Source organism: Poeciliopsis prolifica, unplaced genomic scaffold, assembly GCF_027474105.1.
Source record: "Poeciliopsis prolifica strain line A6 unplaced genomic scaffold, Auburn_PproV2 SCAFFOLD007, whole genome shotgun sequence".
Lineage (NCBI taxonomy): Eukaryota > Metazoa > Chordata > Actinopteri > Cyprinodontiformes > Poeciliidae > Poeciliopsis > Poeciliopsis prolifica.
This window is the reverse complement of record NW_026562382.1, coordinates 13,383,562-13,405,197: the sequence shown is the minus strand read 5'-3', so window position 1 is coordinate 13,405,197 and position 21,636 is coordinate 13,383,562. Positions and strand designations below refer to the sequence as shown.

At 38.9% G+C, this 21,636-nt stretch overlaps 1 protein-coding gene across 1 annotated transcript; it reads right to left on the bottom strand.

Moving 5' to 3' along the window:
• Window positions 1-584: 584 nt before the first annotated feature.
• LOC129361344 (immunoglobulin superfamily member 10-like) lies at window positions 585-21,262 on the bottom strand. The gene is made up of 12 exons (XM_055032146.1): window positions 20,939-21,262; window positions 19,027-19,214; window positions 17,721-17,850; window positions 16,303-16,544; window positions 15,934-16,085; window positions 11,696-15,225; window positions 9,404-9,545; window positions 8,769-8,904; window positions 6,435-7,583; window positions 6,115-6,322; window positions 5,349-5,570; window positions 585-5,241 (listed from the first exon to the last, which is right to left on the bottom strand). The coding sequence occupies exons 2-12, from the start codon at window positions 19,212-19,214 to the stop codon at window positions 3,184-3,186; spliced, it is 8,157 nt and encodes a 2,718-aa protein (XP_054888121.1). The 5' UTR covers window positions 20,939-21,262; the 3' UTR covers window positions 585-3,183.
• Window positions 21,263-21,636: the final 374 nt, after the last annotated feature.

The following is a 21,636-nucleotide window of genomic DNA, read 5'->3' as shown; positions in this document are numbered from 1 at the left end:
AAAAATAAATGCACTACAAATATTTAACATTAAAGGCAGCCTTGATGAGTTAAACCTGTTACTACTGCAAAAAGTAAATGATTGTAATCATTAACAGCTATTTCAGATAGAAATAGTCTTAAATAGGACCTGTTTGATATCTTGAAGTAGGCTAAGGGATCTAAAAATTGCAACTCACTGCGGTCTGATATAAAGAAATTAAAGAACAGGTAATTAACAGAGTCCCGAATATGACAAAGTGAGGAAAGGTCTACAATTTTACAATGTACATATCAGGCATGATTAACTGAAAGTGTTGATATTTTCTGTAATTAGAAGATAAAAACCAGGTGGGAAATCATGCAGAGTGGAAGGGGTGTTGCAAGGGCTGCAGAGTTTTATTACATTTCCTAAAGAGGAGAACATGATGTCATGAACATGTGTTTCATCTACTGTAAGGAACCTGTTTCCTGGCCAAACAGCTGCGCTAAGCATCAGGAGTTTATGTTCTCAGAATTTCTCCCGAAAAGGTTTGAATCCTCCCACTTGCCCTCATACAAGGTGTTTTCTTTTCTCACTCAGTCATACAAACACTTCACAATATCTGTGACCAAAACTGTAAAACCACAAAGGGTAAACAGCTTGTTTATTTATGGTTTTTTTTTTCATAAAATTAATCCTGTTAAAAACAAAGCAAGAATTCATAGCATGGATAGTAAGACATCCAACATACATACTAAAACCATTATCTCCATTTAGTACAAAAATACGTAACAGAAAGTGAGTCTTTACAAAACAAATAATTTAATGAAATGATGGAAACATTAAAAAAAATAATTGAGAAAAGACCAGCTGCTGACTTTGTGCACAGACTCATTAAAATATCCACATAATTAGATATATGTATTTCAATCAAAACAATAGTCCATTAGATAAGTTTTGTAGCAAATCCCATTTCCAACTGACAACATTTTGAAAGTCCTGGAGAGGTTTTTGTAAATTTTAGCTCTTCACACTGAATACTCCACCATGAGATTTGCTCAAGATTGCCATAACAGCAGCCCCTTTGTGTTACTTTTTGCTACGTCTGCACCATGGCGACAAATTCATGTTGTCACAGCTGCCGCTGAGCTGTGACCACTCGCACCTGATCGGCATCCGCCTGATCCTCAGCTGCTGCCATATTAGGACGGAACTCCTCCTGCACGGCGTCAGATTGTTGTGAAACCCTCAGCGGTAAACACCTTCAGGCCTGCTGTAGTAACTGGAGCTAACTGCACAGTATCTAACCTGTCTGTCTCTACCTAGATTCCTCTCCTGTCCCCGATCCCTGACTCTCCCCGCTGGATAAGGACCTCCTGGCTTCGACCCCCTGTCTGTCTGACCCTGAGACTGCCTGATCCCGATTTGGATTCCCGGTTCTGACCCTGGCCTGTCTGACCAAGAATAAGCAATTTCCCAATAAACGTCTGGTTTGGTATTCACTGTTCAGTCCCTGTGTCCATCCGTGCCTGGGCGTGACACATGTAGTTCAACGTATAGACAGCAAATAAAAAATACAATACCAAGCAGCTAAGCTGTTAAGCTAACCTGTCTTATCTCTGTTTTGTTTTAATTTTGTGTCCTATTTTGTGACATTTGAAATGATAAGATTAAAAAAAAGTTTACATCAAATCAAACAGGGTCTTAGAATAACAGTTCATTTGGCATCAAATTGCAGAGAGAAGACAAGAAGAAAAATGCTTTATAGTTTGATGTTGGGATCAATCTGTATTATCAGTGACTGTCATAAAGCTTTAGATAACTAGCTGAGCTTCCAATTAGACATTGTAGGCCAGAGCTATACTTCTGCATAATTTGGTTTCTCTTTTTTTGAAAAGATTCACATCTGCATGCTTCCTGGAAGGAGTCAGAGCATGGCTACAGATAAAGGTCTCTAAGTCTCTAAGTTAGACAACTGTCAATGTACTATGTATCTACCTTATGTTCAAATTGAATAAGAAAATGTATTCCTATAAAATAATGCTTCAGCATTTCTTTCGTAGCTGCTTGATACTGTTCTGAATATCATCTCCAGCTCATTCAAACACCCACATAACGTTTAGATACACTGAAAAATCCTTCTGCTTATGCTTAACAAATTAGAGGTGTCATCTATAGCACATAAATTCATCAGTGTTATGAAATTTGTCCCAGTGCTGTTCAACTGACACAATAGCAATCTAATAAAAATGTACTTAATATCATGCCACACTATGCAGATGCTTCATCTGTTCTGATAAAAATTCACAAATGTCTGCATGCTAAATGTCACAGTAGCATTAACTGAATGCAGTCTAACATAATTTCTCAATAAATTAAATGATTTAAACTGAATTAAAGAAGAAATTTAACTTTAACAATTAGTAAGTATGAAAAACAAATATCAGTGACTTCACAAGTGAAGTAAAGTGAATGTAAAAAGTGTACACACTGACTGAAATCTAAGTAAAAGTAATCATTTCAAATTCTGTCTCTTAAAGTGACGTTTCATGTTAAAAAAAAAAACTAATACTTTGAGAGGGAAATAATACAAATAAAAAGTTGCAATTACTCAAATTTCCTAAATGCGAACACTCATAGATAGATCCATATTGTATCATGTCTTGAAGAGGGCCATGAATAAGAAATGTCTTCATTATTTATGTAACATGGTGACAAACTCCAACAAAATAAGAGTAAATGTTGCTTTTGAATCAAAAGGTGAAACTTAGGATATGGACACTTACAAAACAAAGTGTTTTTTGATATTTCATGTCTTGTATTTTTCCCCAAAAGAATATCTGGACATCTCACATTATAATTGTAAAACATTTTTCAAACATTTTTTTTTTATTCTGTTGTTTCTCACAGAACAAAAACCCACTATTTTAACAAGGGTGTGATCACTTTTAAGAACCAATGTACCCCATCCTGATGCAGTAGAACACTTTAAATTTTACACCATTCATTCTAACAGACACACACTTGACAATTTACACATATCTGTTACCTCAGTGGAGTACCAGGAGTTGATGTCCTAATTGAAATAAGCCTTTATAGAAATGTTGACATACCCCTTTGGGCACCCAGGAAATACAAATATTTATTTTTATTAAAGGCTGAGTCTCTGTTTCTCTGCATCAAGTTTTAAAGGGTTAGTGTTTATATAGCTGCTTTATCCTGTTATATAACATGCAGGTAGGTTGCCTTGCTGTCTACTCCGATTACATTTTTGGCGATGCACCTGTAAAATCCTGTGTCCCTATGTGTGGGGTTTTGTATCACCAATGAACCCTGAGGACTCAGGTAGAGGTTGCCATATATACGAGGCTGACCCATCACACTCAGTTGTACAAGCTCTGGTGTTTCCCAACTAACTGTTGCTCGCGGGGTAGCTATGGTCATGCAGGGCAGCTCCACAGCAACACCGCCTCTAGTGTAGGTCACAGGGGAGGGACCGATTGTGATGCGTGGAGGGTAAGCGATGACAATGACAGGAACTGTGGTGACTGAGACTGAGGAAGAGTCATGACTGGAAAACTTGCAAATGTACCTGCCTCGATCAAACACAGAAACCTGTTTGATTATTAGTGTTCCATCTTCTTGCACCTCATAACGTCCTAGATCACCACTGTCACCTCTGGATAGTATCTTGCCACTGGGCATTGTCCATAAAACAGAGCCCCTGGTTGTAGAGGCAGGACAATGCAGTCTTATAGTCTCTCCATTAATGGTGCTCACCAGAGGGGTGGTGCTGGTGCTTACTGAGGGTTTGGAGACTGAGCCAGACAATGGTGAAGAGTTTATAGAGTGAGACCTGTCTGGCACATCAAGGTCCCTCTGTGAGTGCTGTAGAGGCGATACTGTCTTTGTGGGTAAAGACTGAGTTGTATCTAAATTTCCCTTCTGCGGTACATTTTCCACTTGTCTGCCTTGTTGGGATCTTACATCCACCACTGGTTCTGACACTTCAAGCTGGACTCGCATTAAAGCGTCACCTCTTTCAGTTTTTGCAACACAAACCAAATTTCCACCGTCACTCACCCGTACATCTCGAAACTCCAAAGAGCCGTTCCGATGCACAGTGAGTCGGCTGCCATAGTAAGGAGCCGACAGCATGCCATTTCCAGGCAGAAGCCAGGCCAAACGAAGTGGAGGATAACCTTGGTATGGGCATGGCAAAGTGACAGCCTGGCCTTTCACTGCTTGGTGCTTTGTTATTTTTCTCCCACCCAGATGTGTGTCTGAATTACTACTTGAAGAAACTCTATTTCCTCTGTTATCATTACCTCCCCCAGCATGACTGTTCCTGTTGAAAACATGTTCTCTTTGAGTGCTTGTAACAGCTCCATTACCTGACAAAATACCACTAATACTTTGGCCATTTGTTGAAATAACAGTTAACCTCCTGTTGTCTCTACTGGAATTAGCGTCATTACTTTTCTTTCCTGAAATTACTTCATAATTATTCATCTCAGGATTTCTTTCAGTACTTTCTCCTCTACCTGTGGTTTGGCTGCGATCTACATTACCACTTCTACTCTGAATGCTAGGTGTGTTTCTATTTAATCCAGTACTGTCTCTCTTAATGCCTGTACTCTGTGCCTCATTTGCCCTAGCCATTATCCCAGTATTACCCCATCGTGTTGAAAATCCTCCAACAGGACTTTTAAACTCATGTTGGCTGTAACGTCTTGGACTGGAGCCACTGAATACTGAGTTGAGAATGGTATTAGGATCCGTGTTTACTTTTCTACTATTATCACTATAGCTGTTATTGCTTCTGCTTTTGCTTGCAGTTACATTAGATCCAAGGTTGATTTTTCTTGCAGTAATGACTCTGTGATTGCCATCAGATTTCTTTACACTCCAATCTTGTTCTTTTTCCACTTCTCTTATAACTCCAGAGCTAGAAGTCTCCACTTCCAAGGTCACCACCATGCTCCTTATCCCAGCTGAGTTGCTTGCTCGACAAGTGTAATTTCCAGAGTCACTCTTTTGGGCGGAACGCACTTCCAGGGTTCCATCGGAAATGACCACAACTCGCTGAGAAGAAAGGCCTGATCCCAAGCTCTGTGGGATAACAATGAATGATGGAGAAAACCAAGTAACCGTTGGGGCAGGATCTCCTGTTGTCCTGCAGGGAATTGTAGCAGTTTCTCCCGGCTGCACTTTGATGAAATTGTGGCCTCTGCCATTAGTGAACGTTGGAGGGGTTGTCTTTATGCCCTTTACTTTGACCTGAAAAAAGTTAGGTCTTATAATCACTTTTATATCAACAAAGACAACTTTGTAATAACAATCAGGTAATGAAATAATTTTTCTGAAAAATAAATAGTGTCACATACCTTCATGGTATCTCGGCCTGCCTGGTTCTCTGCATAGCAGATATACTCGCCTTCATCTCTTTCACCAACTGCTGGAATCAGTAACGTCCCATTGTCAAAAACAGTATGTTGCCGTCTTTGACCCCTATGATCCTCTTGAAACAGCTCACTCTTCACAGTGGTTCCATTTGGTAACATCCAATGCACAGCTGGATGAGGCAATCCAGAGGCCTGGCAGTCTACCTGTATAGAATCCAAAGTATATTTTTCCTTATCATTATTGGATGCAATATCACAGTATGTTAAATAACTTGATGTTTATCAAATTGGTTATCAACTAAATTGCTCTTAAAGGATCTTTCTAGGAGCTCATAACTACCTCTATTGAAATATAGGGTAACGCATTTTCATTATCATATAAAATCTCATTTATTGCGTGAAACTTTCATGAGATTATTTTTCACTGAGGCCTTAAATATTTATGTGTGCATTACTGTTCCCTTAAGGCAGCGGTTTGTGATTCACAGAAGCCAGTTATATAACATATCCAGTTTTCATTTCTTCAAATTAGAAAATATTTAGTCTTCAGATCCAGCGCTATTTTCCCCTCATGATGTATAGTTCTCTGTAAGATAATTATTTAGAACTTTATAAATGATCACCAGTCATATGTAACAATGACCTAATATTTTTGTTCATTAGTCCAAAAAGTACACAGAATTTCCACTGAAACAAATAAAAGTATAATACCTTTTTTTGTACATAAAAGATAATGATTTAGTTTTACCTTTAGAGGTTTTCCAAATGACACCATCTGATTGATTGACTGTTTTGGGTCAATCCTGGGAGACTTAGTGACCACAGACACACGCAGAATTCGATAATCATCAGCCACCTTGTTGCGTGCAATGCACAGGTAGTCTCCACTATCCTTCTCTGTTACTGCCCGCACTGTCAGAGTCCCATTAGGATGCACCTTTACACGTTGGTCAAAACTTAAAGTCAACATAATGAATGACAAACAAACAAAAGGCCAGAAAGATATATTACACACAGGCTACATTGAAAGAATTAACAAAGATTTCATCACACACTTAGCAAATGTACCTGTAGTGCATGTCCACAAGCTTTCTGGTGGGAGTCCTCCATAGAATGGTTGGGGTAGGGTTTCCATTTACAGAGCAGTAAAGATTCAAAGTCCCCTCATAGTTAACAGTAGTAGCAGAGGGTGATGTAGAGACAATGTGGGCTTTAGTGAAGGGGGAGACAGGCTGAGGCTGCAAAACAGTTGAGATTTTTCCTCTAGCGTGGAAAGAAGAAGCAACTCTTGTGCTGTTTCCTCTGGGTGATACTTTGGTGTTATTTGTTGGCACCGAAGAAGGTGAGAAAACAGAGAAGGGATTTGTTTTTTTGATGTCAGGAAAGTGTGATGGGTAAGGTTTTACAGTTTTATTGATTTCAAGAGATGAGCTAGAGGAAGAGTTAAAAGGGCTTGAGCTCATCGACACGTTGTTAGATCTGTCTGAGGAATTTACAGGAGAGAATTTACTTGGTCTGAAAGCAGTTGAGGTTTGGCTTGGGATTACCGATGTTCTGACTTTGTTGACAAAAGATGAATTGGAGTTTGTTTTGGCTTTTGCTTCCCCATCTTTAACCGTTACTGTCACTGTCCTCCTAGCATTTCCTACAGCATTACTAGCAGTACACTCATAATCCCCTGTGTCTTTTGATCCCACATTGCGAATATGGAGTGTCCCATTTGACAGGACAAAGAGATTTCCATTAAGAAACTGGGATGGTCGAACAAGCGTCCCATCTGGAATTCGCCAACGCAGAATTGGTGTTGGGGCCCCTCGGGCAGAGCAGTGAGCATAAACAGGCCAACCTACAGAGAAAAACAGGTGTTCCTCCCTGGGTTGCTGAATAACCGGGGGCAACAAGGACACATGGAGACGCACTGAGGCGCTGGCTGCACCAGCTGAGTTAGATGCCACACAACGATAGACTCCTCGGTCAGTGGGTAATGTTACCGAGATGTGAAGGGTCCCATTTGTGTCCATATGGATTCGATTAGAAGAGGTGCCAGAGGAGGTTAAGGTAGAACGATTAGGCAGAACCCAAGAAAGCAGAGGGGCTGGAACGCCATCTGCTTGGCACTCCAAGTGAACCTGGCCACCCTGATGAATGGTAACTTCCTTGTAAGGCATCAGCTGCATATGAGGCGGGCGAGTCCAGACTTCTAGTGTGGTGAGCAACCTGTAAATAAGAAGAATACACATACACAATTCAGAATCTTTAACATACACATTCTCTAAATGTACTCTGGATTCTGGGAGGTATCTAAATATATAAATGTTTATATGACTTAGTGAGGAAGAAAGAAAAAAGGAAGATATTGACAGAGTTCTGTTTGCTGGAGGAGTATAAATCAGTTTCTCATTATGTTTGCAGTAACAAATAATGACTATAGTTTACTTTAAAAATATTGAATTCCTTTGATTTGCTGAACAAGTTGTCACCTTTTCACTTCAGATTTTGATTTATTGTACTGGGATTTTGTGTAATAGGCCAATTTGCACTTTTTCAAAGCCTATTTTTAAAAAATGGTCTGAAACGTGTGGCATGCTTTTCATACCATACCACACTTTTCTGAGTAAATACTTTGTACAGTGACGAGACATTGTGATTACAACTGCAGTCATCTAGGTTAAATGTGATTTTGTACATTTAAAAATGTTACATTTTCCTAATTCTTCTTCACAAAATAGCTCAAGATTAGTCAAACCAGACAATCTGAGCAGCTATGTTTAAGTTATTCCACAAATTTTCAAACGGAACACATCTCTGTGGAGTTTCTACAGGAATATGGTCCAAGTAAATTGGAATAATGTATTATTTTGGATTAATTGTAACAATTATTATTTTCGTGTGAATTTCTGATATGTTCCTCAGTTTATATGACACTCTTTGTTCATTTATGTAACAAAGTAAAAATATATTTATAATAAGAATAAATAATGCATAGCTCTATTTACTGTTGAAGTAACTGGTAGCAATAAAGTTTATTTTGTGGTGTCTGAGTTAAGGACTCTACACATAAATGTACAAGACAACATGTTTTTTTCGATTTTATTTTTAATAAATGTTACAGACTGCTGTTTCCCTCCCACATTAAAATTATTCATTACAATTTATTATTTTTTGTTTATTATTTTTTATGTTGTTCTACTTTGCAAAATCTCAATAAAATGTCTGCAGTTGTAACATGATAACATGTAAAAAGGTTTTAGGAGCCTTAACCACTGTTGGAGGCACTGTTGCTTTTTTTTTTCTTACCATATGCCTCGATGAATAAAACTGATTATAATGTAAGTTGTGTTCTAAATGGTATGCTATCCAGACAAGCTCATCAATATTCATTTCTAAAATCAGCATTCCCACCTGTCGCGGCCCAGCAAGCTGCTCGCACTGCAGATATATGTCCCTCTGTCCTGCACCTGTACTTTCTGGATAACAAGGGTGCCATTTGGCAAGACCTCAAAACGCTGAGCCCTGGAGTGGATTGACATCACTGCTCCTGAAAGAAAGGCAAAGGGGTGAGGCAGTAAGGCAGAAAGAGAAAACAGTAATGAGAAGGCAGGGGTGGGAAGAACAGAGACAAATTTGGGAAAAAGTTCCAGAGCAAGAAAGGAGAAATATGGGCACAATGAATGGCACAGCTTGAAGTGAAGTCAGTGGTGCAGTACAGAAAATGTTCCATTACTTGCTTGCAGTGTTTTTCCCACATGGCAAGCCAGAGAAAAGCCTATTATGTGCTTGCTAGTGTATAATGTTTGGTGTTAATGGGTTTTTTTTATATCATAGTAAAATAAGTTTTTATTTGCTCTGCCGTACCAAAACGTGTTGCAGGCTTAAGCAATTAGAAAAGTTTCTATCAAAGAGTGAAATTGTGATATTTAATGGTTTTCTGTATAACAGAGTCAAATAATAAGCCTTGTCTCTAGTTTTAAAACTTCTCCAGAGAAAGGTATGGAGCATATTTGTGTGTGAGTGCATGTCCTCTGTTTGGTGTGTACCTGTAGCAGCCTTAGTCCATGTGATTGAAGGTTTTAGCTCTCCCTGAACTTCACACACCAGGTTTACAGAGCTGCCTGCCGGCACTGACATGGTGCGGATGTGAGGGTCTGCCATCCTTGGGCTAGATCTAACAACTTGAACCTGTGCAGTGGATAAGTAAGACGAGTGAATCTAATAAATAAAACTTTCAAGCACCAAAGTAACACTGTAACACTTAAAATATAGTAGTTCAACAGAAATTTGTGGGTTTTGTATGTCAATAAACAATATACAATTCTGTTACTATGTTGCAACACAAACAGACATGATACAAAGACAAGGATTTGTTATTGCCAGACAGATGACAAAAATAAAAACATCTCATAGAAAAATCAAAAGCCTTGTCTCCAACCAGCACTCACTTAGAGTGTCTGTTGTAATAATAATAATAATAATAATAATAATAATAATAATAATAATAACAATAATAATAATAATAATAATGTAGGAACTGGATTCCGGTCTAAGAAAGAAATTCAAATGATTGAGAGTCTGGTTTTACATAATCAAAAAGCAACAGTCGGTAAACTTAGAGGCAAACTTTGATGACTTCAAAATAAAAAGAGCTGCAGAATTTCCTCTCAAGGTGTGTCTTTGTGTCTGCTAAATATCAGTGTGTGCACAGGTGGTAGAGATGCAGTTCAGCTTTGTAAAGTCCTATGTTGGTAATTTAGGCCTTTGCTTTAACCTTTGCTTTGAACTTGATTATGGTGGATATTAATTGAAAGCTCAAGCTACAACCTTTAAAGCAATCGAGTTACACAGGGATTTTTTTACTGCCTGATTGCTTTTTGTTGATGTTTATGGGCCAAAGATGGAGTGAACATGAGGAGAGGAGCTGCAGCTTTGAACTTGTAAACAACAGATGCATTTAATGAACATAATTGTGTGAGCACTATAAAGTAGGTAGTAATACTATACATTTTGCAGTACTCACTGTAATTAAATACTCCAAAACCTTCCATTAATACATCCCATATAAAATCAGTATCTGGGAACAAATAATTGTATAGTCAGCAAGTTCATTTCAATTTCTTTGTGCTCTTTGAAAGATTTATTTTTAGTTTGATAGACAGCAGACTACTGGCTATTAATTAAGGATTGATTACTGAAATCCTGTAAGACTGAGCTTTGAAAAACATCATGTTTGTTGACTTCAGATTTTTAGCCACATGTTTTTTTTTTTTTTTTCCTCTTCAGATCACAGTATGAGGTTTAAAAATTCATTATATAAGTGAGTAGTGATGAACCTCATTTGGATTTTATCAGACGGTCATGTGGGGACAAATTAGATTGTTTTTTGATTTGTTGTGCATTCCAGCTAAGTTTTTCCCTCAGGGGTTTTCACGGTTGGATATTTTGTGTGTGCGTGTGTGCGTGTGTGTGAGTTTTTCTAGGTCAACACTCTTAAAGAACTGACTGTTAGTTTCCATTTTATATTTAAGAACTGCATAGTTTGTTACAATATGCATATAAAGAATTACTAATCAAATGAGAAACTCGGTAATGCAGCAATAAGAAATGTGGAAAGGTTTGGAATAATTTCACAAATGAACAAAAAATAGAGGTTAGGAAATTTGATGTTGTTCTTGTAGTGTTATGTAATTTGTGTTTATAACCATAAAACAAAAGAAAAAAGCAAATATTACACTATTTTAAAAACCTGTGCCAAAGGTTCATGGGTAATAAATTTATATCAAAATGTTTATATAAATAAAATTATATAAATTGTATTCCCAGTCCCTCTGGAACTATGCTGGGACTACTTTTAAGTGCAAATAACCAGATAATATCTTCAACTGGTTTGTACATCTTAATTCAAAAACTCTTGCCCATTCTTGCAGAATGATACAGAGCTCTGCAGCTCCAACGGGGGTAACAAAGACATTGGGGTTGCTTTCTGAAATCCTTTCACTGTTTGGCTTGTGTAAGTAGGTGAATAGCCATGTCTAGATTGCTTTGGAGATCTGTCGCACACTTTCCATTTTTGGATAATGGAAAGTGTGTGACACTTTCCACATGTCACAGTGGGACTGTGATATGTTTGTAATGTAATCCTACTTCAAACGTTTCCACGGCGTCCCTGAACTGTCTGGTTAGTTTTTCTACTTCATAGTGCCATATGTTTATCAGTATTCTCAATGTATAATTTACTTCCAATTCATATTCTTTAATCCATAAAATAAAATCCTGATCAAGTACCATGGTTTATAGTTGCAACATGACAATTTAAGTGAAGCAGGAAAACATACCGTTGGAGAAGCAGGAAGTGATGCGGAAGGCTGATGAAAACTTCTTCTGTGTGAATCTGGAATATCATTAACTCCGTGGTTCTTCCAATCAGTAGGTGATTGACTCCTGTTTTGACCATTCGCAGGGTGGTCAACCTGGCCAGTTGCTTTATTGTTTCTTGTTATTGCTTTGGTACTTGTTAATTCCGTTGTAGTAGTAGTGGAAAAAATAGTTTTAACTGCAGATTGTTTTGTGGTGGTTGGAGGTGTTGTGGTCAAAATACTTTCTGTTGTAGCTCGAATTGTGGTTTTGGAATCAGTAGATGTTGTAGAAAAAGAGGAAATGGACTCGTTAGGGATGACATTTATTGAAACTGGAGAACTACTTTTGCTGGTAGAAGGATTAGAAGTGGTGCTTAGCCTTGTAATTATTGGCCTGAACGAAGTGTCGGAGGTCAAAGTTGAAGAGATATTAGAGGAAGTAGTTGGCAAAGTGATTGTAGAAGTCATTGAGGTGGATGGAGCTGAAGTCTGTCTGGGAGTGCTGGATATTGGAATGATAATGGGGGTTGAAAGAGATATGGTGGGACTTATTATAGCAGCCGTGGTTGTTGTGGGGAGTGTGTCCTCATTAGTTGTAGAGACTGGTGTACTTTTAGTGCTGCCAAAATAACTAGCTCTCCTGGGAGCAGCTGAAGAAGTAGTTATGATTTTTGCTGCACTGGTGGTGGTTAAAGATGCACTGGGGACTGAGGAAGCAGTGAGAGAATGAGTGATTGAAAAGTGGGACTCACCCAAAACATTCATCTCTAACCCCTTGCTGTGTTTCCTCGGGGTTCTCTCAGCATGTTTGCCCAGGGTTGTTTGTGTTGCTGTATGAGCCCATGCAGCATGTGTAAATGTCCTATTATCGGGTTCTGGCATGTGCGGCTCTGAAATGATAATGGTAGCATGAGTGGGAGCTGGTGCGCTGTTAAAAGTAGACTCCTCAGTTATTTGTTTCTTGTCTGAATGAATCATCATGTCTGTGTATGTGTGTGGGGTTGTAGAGGAGGGACTGAGTGATTCAAAATTTGAAATAGTAATAAAATGAGGGTCGGAAACAGTTGGCGACACAGGAGTCACAGTTACACCTTTTATAGCAGTTCTAACATTGTTTCCAAGTGTCAGCATAATAGGTGGAAATGTGGTAGTTGATAAGGACAACAACTTTGTGATTTTATCTGGAATTGAGTTAAGTGTCACTGCTTGGTTTATTGAGTTTATTGGGTCGGAGTGAGGACGCTGTGAGGGTACAGGCTGAATCTTTGGCCTGTTAATTTGCCTATGTTTTCCAATCTTCCTGCGGGTGTCCCAGGGTCTTCGAGGTCGGGAGTTTAGAATCTGATTTGGGAAAAGTCCCTGAAAAGGATTCTGTGGCCTGATCCTATTAGGGCTTAGATTTGGTACTTTCTCATTCAACACAACTGATTGTGAAGCTATTCCATTTGCCCCTGATAATGAAGTAAGTGTGACATGCTCTGTTTCTGTCACTGGGTTTACTGTTGTTACGGTTTGTTTGTTTTCTTCTTCTGTCTGTGTTTTTATGTCAAGTTCTAGATTCACATGTGGCCGCTCAGACACATTATATATCTCTGCAATGGTTTGTGTTGCTTCTATAATCTGTGCATCCTTATCATGAGGTTGAATGGGTTGTGGGTGTTCTTCTTTTACAGCAGCATCATCAACTGAAGAACCTTCAGATTCTGTTTCCTCCTGTGAGCCATGAGATATACTTCTGTCTTTATTGTTACCCTTTCCTCCTTGTCTAATTTCTTCATCTTTTTCTTCAAATAAAAGTTGAGTTGTTGTTTTTTCTTCTGCAATTGCTTGACTATTGGTGCTATTGGTGGTCTTTTGACGAATCTTTGCCAAGAGATCAGCCCATTTCTGAGGGTCTATCCTGTGTTTCTTTGTGGTGACTCTGGGTCTGTTCTGAAAGCGGTGTTTCTTCTGCTTATTTGGTGAAACAGGTCCTCCAATCCTTTTTAGATGTCCCTCTCTAACATGACCATATCTTTGTGGTTTTTTAATTAGATATTGTCTGTTTGGGCGCTGTTGGAGAGATGTTGGATATCTCCTTTTACCGGTGGAGGTTTTCTCATCCTCTTCCTTATCTTCATCTCCTGATCCTTCATCAATCTGCCCAAAAATAGTTACTGGTATCTTTGTTGACCTGCCAGCAGCTGATTGGGGTCCTCTGTGTAATGTAGTCTCAAGGGCAGAGATTTGTTGTGTTTTTAATATCAGCTGCATTGACATGGTGTCACTACCATACTGGTTGACAGCAATGCAGCGGTAATACCCTGTATCCTTCAGAGTTGATGTAAGTAAAGACAAACTTCCATTTGAATGTACTTTCAATCCACCTGATACAGCTAATCCTTGCCACACAACATTTCCATCTGGCAAAATCCAACTTGCCAAAGGTTCTGGTGAACCAGATATCCTGCAGGTCAGAGTGACAGGATGTCTAATGGTTCCAGTGACTGGAGGTCCACTTAGCTCACCTGGATATGGAAAGGCAGACTCTTGTACTACCAGACGTAATTGAAGGACATCAAAATCTCTTCCAGCTCTGGCAACACAATGGTAAAGCCCTCCATCAGAGAGCTGTGCTCTTTGTATTAGTAGGCCTGAGGCTGATAGTTGGAACCTTCCATCTAAGCTGCTGGAAGAAATATTGAGCTTAGATCCATCTGGAAGAATCCATTCCACACTGTGATTACTAGAACTAAGAACAGGACAAGATAGCTGTATGCTCCTACCTGCTACTCCTACTGCTGTAACTGCTGTGTAAGTGTGATTAGTTGAAATCATTACCCATGGGTGAGAAGTAGGGGAAGATAGTGAAGGATCAAAACTTGGATCAGGATGAGCAGAAACTCTTGTTGAGTAGATAAGTTGGACTTCGTACCTGTTAGACTGTGCTCTGTTAAGCTGAATACTAATTGCTGATTGTAGTAACCATTCTGGTTTGGCTTTGACAGAGGCTTTGATTCCAGTGTGATAATATCCATCTGTCTCTGGTTCCTGTCTGTAGCGGTAGGCCAAAGCTGGAGCTTTACTTAACATGATCCCCCTCTCAAGGCGAGCTGCAGTTTCACTGTAGTAAGCCAAGATCCTCCAAAGTTTCTCATAGCTTTGTCCCAGAACAGGGCAGTCAAGAGAGAGAGACAAAGCAAGCGGGAGAGGAGAAGAGTAACTCCAGGAGAGATCTGGAGGAGGAGCAATGTCAGGGGAATCGGTAGAGTGAGTGATTTTACAACTCAGATCAACGTTGTACCCTTGTTGGTCAGAAAGACCCAGGGTGACATTGCCTAAAGGCTCTCTGAACTTCTCACTTGATTGGATTTTGCTATAGTCTGATTCCGATGGTGTTTCTTTTCCAGGGAAGCTGATGATCGGTGACGAGCAATGTAGAGTCGTCTGATCAAGTAAATTCTGGCCCTGGAGAGACAGGGGTGAGGCACAAACTGGACACTGAGGACCACCAGGACATTTTAATAAGCCTAATGACAGATATAGAGAGTGAAAGAGAGCAAGAGAGAGAAAGAAAGAGAGAATGTTGTCATAGCAAATCTCTCATATTAATAGAAATATTATTTTGTTATCATTGTATTTAAATATAATGAAATGTGATGCTTTAGTAATTTACACATATCTTTTTGAAAATTAAGTCATTGATTAGTCACACCAGTTTATTTCAAGCATTCATTACCCGTTTTTGTCTCTTGCTAATTTACTGTGGTTGTTTCATCTCGCAAATCACAATGCATCACTTTTTAATCACAGCACAATCATTACCCTATATATCAGCTGCCACATATCAGCGCTGTCATCATGTATTAGTCATGGCAGGTTAAGCCTGGTATATCAGTGGCATACATTTCATGGTTCAGCTTTCTTTCACATTTTAATAAAGCCAACAAGACAGACTGGAAAAATAAGATAGAGCCAAACAAGAAGGTATGTATGACAAAACGATGGTCAAGATCATCTGTGTAAATTAGATCTGTCAAAAAGTAGGTTTACCCACATCTAATGGATTGGTCACAAATTTTTAGCCAGTCATAAAAGCCTTCTTGATTTTCTCATTCAATTTTCTAATCTACAGTTTGTCTTCTTAAAGATACAGCACTAAATAGCATACAATAAAACTGTAGACAAGACAAAGCACACAGAAAGAAAATATTTTTTTTTCTAGACTTAGCAGTCACCTGGGTGAGCAAGACTCCATGAGAGAAACCAATTCATCCTACAGTCACAGCTCCAAGGATTAGCCTGCAGGACCAGAGTCTCCAGCAGAGGTGCCATTGTCACACTCTTTTCAGGCAGGATAGTTAGACTGTTGTTGGAAAGGTCTAGATGTCTGAAAACAAAAGACACTGGCTCAAACATTGTCAAAGAACACATTAGTTAAGTCTCCATAATCATTAACTTTCTGTGCATATTCCTTCTTTTATTTGTTTGTGCAAATAAAACCCAGCATGCAAATGTTCACAGTTTTTCATGTAATTGATGAGGAATTGCCTCAAGCACCGCCAGGGCTGTGAACTGTTGTACACATTTTTGTTGTCAAATCTCACCTCAAAGTAGAAAAATAATATGTATTCAGAACGGACAGCGTGCACAGAGCGTGAGGGTGCAGCTGATGCAGCCTGTTGCCTTGCAGACGAAGCAGCCTGAGGCTAGGCAGCTGGAGCAGAGCCCGGGGGTGGATGTGTTGGAGCAGGTTGTGATCCAAGTAAAGACGCAGCAGTGATGTCAGGCCAGAGAAGGTCAGAGATGAAGGGATCTCTCTCAGCTTGTTATAGCTCAACTTGAGTATCTGCAATGGGAGGGGGGGGGAAGGGGTGAAGTGAGGAGTGCAAATTAGAAAAACAGACATCAAGGCTGGTTGAAAAAGGGATCATAAGTGTTTTAGTGGCAGCCACTTCCTTGGAAATTGAATTTAGAACAATTGTGAAACAGCATAAGGATTTGAATAATATCTCTTCTTGGAATTTATGAAAATTTTATAACATAAGGTATTTCTTACAGCTCTCCATTTCCCAGTTTAAATATAGAAAACATTCCACAGCACACAATATGCAATGGACATAGGACAGAAGCAGGGAGAACTAAAAGGATTATTTTTACTCTGGTGGGGTGCATTGCTCCAATGAAGTTAAGCTTTTGATCCAGAATATCATACTGTAGGAAATCTATTAAAATTTAGTACACATATGAAGAATTTACCCCACTTTATTATTATTATTATTATTATTATTATTATTATTATTATTATTATTATTATTATTATTATTATTGTTGTTGTTGTTGTTGTTGTTGTTCCTCTGCCCTCCAGGGAAGCTACTTAGCTGGAACATTTCCAGCTGCTGACAAATTTAGCACGTGCCAATGTCAGCACATGGAAATATGGGTCCTATTATCCCAGTAAGGAAAATATATCAGCATCTGTCTCGAAGATGAAGGGTACAATTGCCTGTGTAATATCAGTTCCCCCAAGGGCTCCAAATGCTGCCCTAAGGTTGCTGCTAAAGTGTCCAGCATGTTTCTTGTCACTGAAAAGGCAAGGAATCATGATACATAAATTCTGCATTAGTTTGAAAGAAATTAGAAATAAATGGAGATAGGAAAAATGGAATCTTGTGGACTGTTGCAGCCTTTTGACAAACATCTCAAATATTGTTAACCCTTTCCTTATTCAAGTTATAAAATGATAAGATCCTTTGTGAGAAGGAGTTTGTGTTGCTCTGTCACAGTCAGAGATCAATGAAGGAGTGCAAATAGAGTTTCGAGAGTTTAACTTCCAGCAAATAAAAAAAAAGAAATTGACACAGATTTCTTTTATGAATGATTGAGTTCCTCCTTCTGTTTCTCCTAAGTTCAGTGTCATTATCCAGTCAGTGTTTAGCCAAATTGCACCTTCATAGGTGCAATTTGATTATTCACATTGGCTGCTTCTTTGGGTACCATTTGTTACTGTATCTTGTAACATTACCTGGAGCGATTTCATCTCTTTAAACACTCCATCTGGAAGATGTTGGAGGTTATTGCTGTGGAGCATCAGGAGCTCTACTTTCCTTAACCCAACCAGAGATTTGTCATGAAGTCTGCTGATACTATTAAACCTGCAAAAGCAAAAATGCATTATTGATATACTGAGGCACATGTATCCTTGGGAGTATTCTGCTGATTCTGTTCACACTGTCTGTGGACTCTCAACTTCATTGTCAAGAGTCCTGATTGCACACCTTTCTTATAACAAATTCCTTAAATTTCCACAATCTGAGTAGATGATAGCAAATTTGATTTGCTATTTAGTCCCAAGCCTCTTCCTCAGGGCAGCCACCACACACCTGTCAATAAGGCACAGTGTGGTGCATCCTTACAACAAGTTGATCCAACTCTCAACCAATTGCAAAAAACCCTCGACCATGGTCTCCCTAATCTTGTTTCACTGAAAGTCTTGTATGACTCTTATCCTCACATCTCCCCTGAAGTCATTTTGCCAAGGGAAATGCAACAATTAAATCACTGAACAAGATAGCCTGCAGGCTTGTGGAGTTATTCTAACCTCTAACAATTAAATAGTCTGCATTTAAAAGGAGTCAGTGTTCCTTAGGGCAGATCCAGAGTAGACTGAAGGTATGCTGAAGAGAAAACATCTTCCTATAATTATACTGTTTCTTGCATCCGGCAAATAGAGTCTGCTTGCCAACAATATGTTTTTGCTATTCAGTCTAAAATAACCCTTTGAAATACCTTTTAAAATATTAGAAAATTTTAGCTCAAGAATTCCTTTGTCCAGGAAAGTCTCATTGCAAGCAAAAAGTGAAGAAATCCCTCAAGAGTTGTCTCTGGTTATGAGACCTTTTTCAAATTCTATTGCAGTACAAACTAAATTCAGTTCAGTTCAGTTTATGTATATCATGCCAATTGACAACAAATGTCATCTCAAGGAACTTTACAAAAAAGTAAGTTCCATCACACATACATGCCACTTTATTCTAGATATCAGATAGTACACTGAACTTAATTAATTATCCAAATTGGTTCAAAAGTTCTCTATGTAAGGAAACCCTCCAGATTGAGTCACTAACTAGCAGCATTCACTGCTTTTCACTCTTAAATAGGAACTACTTATCTTGGCATGTGTTACGCACATCTTACGACTACTAAAAGAACAATTTTATATTTTGCATTACAGTTTGAAATAAACTACACTGTATTTTACTGCATCAGAATATCACCCCTGTGTTAGAGAGAATTCTAATAATTAAAAACTAAACTGTGATTTTACATACCCTAAATTAATCCGTTTTGTATGCGCAGGCAGGCCAGGTGGAATGATGAGCAGTGATCGGAAGGTGCAGTGAACTTCATTGGCCTGGTAGCAGTTACAGCTTCTGGGGCAGGACTGGCCGCTGGACATCTCAAGTGTGAGCACCAGAAGTGCCAACAAAGCCAGTAGTGCAGACCCAGTCTGATGCATCTTCACCCACAGGGAGAGAAGCTAAAGTGAGATTATCACCGCCAACATGAAATAGGATGTCAAATGTAATGTAGACAGACAAGTGCAACACAACCTGCAGTTGAGATGGGAATCGTGTTCTAAACACACACACACACACACACACACACACACACACACACACACACACACACACACACACACACACACACACACACACACACACATTTAAAAGTTCAACACTTTACAATAATAAAAAATCAAAAAGTGATTTTTTTTGGCTGTGCATCACACATTATACTGATTATCACAAATATAAAATAAAAGCTTAAACTAAACATGGCAGTTGGTGTATTAAAAGTGAAATATGATAACTGGGAAAATATTAACAGATGTACATTTACAATACAATAAATGCCATGAGTAGAAACGTAAACTTTTAAATATTAAGAAACTCTTAATCTTTCATCTGCCCTCTATTACACCGTACCCCTTTAACATTTAGAGTCTGGGTGAGATTTACATAGGAAGTTACAAGGAACGTTAACTTGCAATAATGTAATTTATTTAAAAAATAAATTTCATTTGAAGGAGAAGTTTTCAATCTTTGTGTCAATATACATTTAATCCCTAAATGCTGGTCATGAGCTTTGGGTGGTGACCAAATGGAACAAGAGAACGGATACAATTGACCAAAAAGAGTTTTGTCAGAAAAGTGCCTGGACTCTCTTTTCCAGACAGGATGAGAAGAGGGTAAAGTCAACAGGGAGGGCCACCGCTCTCCCACATCGAGTAGAGCCAGTTAAGGTGGCCTGAACATCTGGTAGGGATGCCTCCAGGATATCTAACTGGTGAGATGTTCTGGGCACGACCCACCAGGAGGAGACCCAGAGGAAGACTCAGTACACGCTGGAGGGACTACGTTTCTCGGTTGGCCTGGGATTTCACTGGAAGAGCTGGCCTAATTGGCTGGGAGGGGGAGTTTGGGTCATTCTGTTTAGCTACCTCACCTCAGAAAAGAGGAGGTGACAGACAGACAGATAGATGGATGGAATTTTACACAGCAGAGTTTGCAAAGAAAACTTGTCAGACCAATGAGATAATGCTTCAACATCTCAGATTTAAATGTAAATAATTTGTAAACATCTAGTTCAATCAAACATTTGTTGATTTTATTGTTCTCATCAGTTTATCTTAGAAGGCTGAAGGTGGGAAGAATATTTTTAAGGTAAGAAAATGGAAATTCAAGTTTACTTACCTGAATTATTATTTATGATATAAATAACTATAATAATTCAGATATATGTTGCATTAAGAAAAGAAACGTGTCTGTGGGGCACAGTAAAACTGGCTGCAGCCCACGACTGCTCCCCCTCCTGAATACGGCCCTTCACAAGGTCCAGGATTAGTTATGACAGATTAAAGTCACAAACTGTACACGAGCAAGCTCAGTAATAAATCTGTAATAAATCATCTGAGATTTTTTTTTTCCAGTTCAATCATATGTTGGAGTTTTGGACTTTGACAAATGAATTCATGATTCTAGACATAGTTCATTTTAATGTCAGTCACTTACAGAAGGAGAATGAGACACAAGAAGTCAGAAACTTCCAATCACGCACAAACGCTGAAATTTACACCACTTCAACGTAAACTGAACACATAACTGAGACTTTTGTTCAAATCTTTCAAATATATTGTTTTAGAATATGTATGAATCCAAAGAGATTAAAAAAAACTCATACCTTAAACTTTTCTGGTCCGGAGGCATAAATTATTGTAAGGAATTATTCATTTTGTACATCAAATGACGATTTCAATCCATCCGTGTACTACTTCGGCAAATTAATCCTCACTTTTCCACCTTCATTCATCCATTTGTCACCACAGTGTTCGCAAAGAACGCGGAGGAAATCCTGCAAATAAGCACTTTTTAAAACTTGAAAATTCCCACAAATCCACTCTATACCCTCGGTAAAAATCAAGCAGGTCTTCTTGTATGACGCGGGAGGAGAAAAAGAGCGCTGCACACGCGGCAGGCGGACAGCGATCGCGTCTGGTCCCTGTGTGCGCGCGTTTGTGTGGGGAACAATGAGTGTGTATTTGATCTTGGAAAGTGGGACAGGACAGCAAGTGAAGAGGCAGAAGGGTCTATCCGAAGAGGGGCGGAAACTATGAAGTAATAAGTCACCGTGCTTCAAGCTGCTTCTTCTGCTGCACAGAAATTATTTTTTAAATAAACTTTTTCAATTTTACAATCAAATATAAATATTATATCTTATTATTGTGAGTAAAAACGGGATATAATTTCTTACTTTGGTGAAGTTTTAGCTCCCTTGCCCCTCAGTCGCTGATAGAGGTAGAAAGGCAATTTGGACAGTGACCAGGGTTCACCAGGGTGTTCCTCTAGTGGTGACAAGTTGCCAGCCTTTCATGGGGGAAA

Bases quoted from the DNA above. Each gene is read 5' to 3' on its own strand.
- LOC129361344 (XM_055032146.1), bottom strand. From the start codon at position 19,214: ATGCATCAGACTGGGTCTGCACTACTGGCTTTGTTGGCACTTCTGGTG. The intron at 15,226-15,933 runs GTGACTGCTAAG...ATCTGTCATTAG, and splicing joins ATGGAGTCTTGCTCACCCAG to GCTTATTAAAATGTCCTGGT. The intron at 7,584-8,768 runs GTGGGAATGCTG...TCTTATTTACAG, and splicing joins AGCTTGCTGGGCCGCGACAG to GTTGCTCACCACACTAGAAG.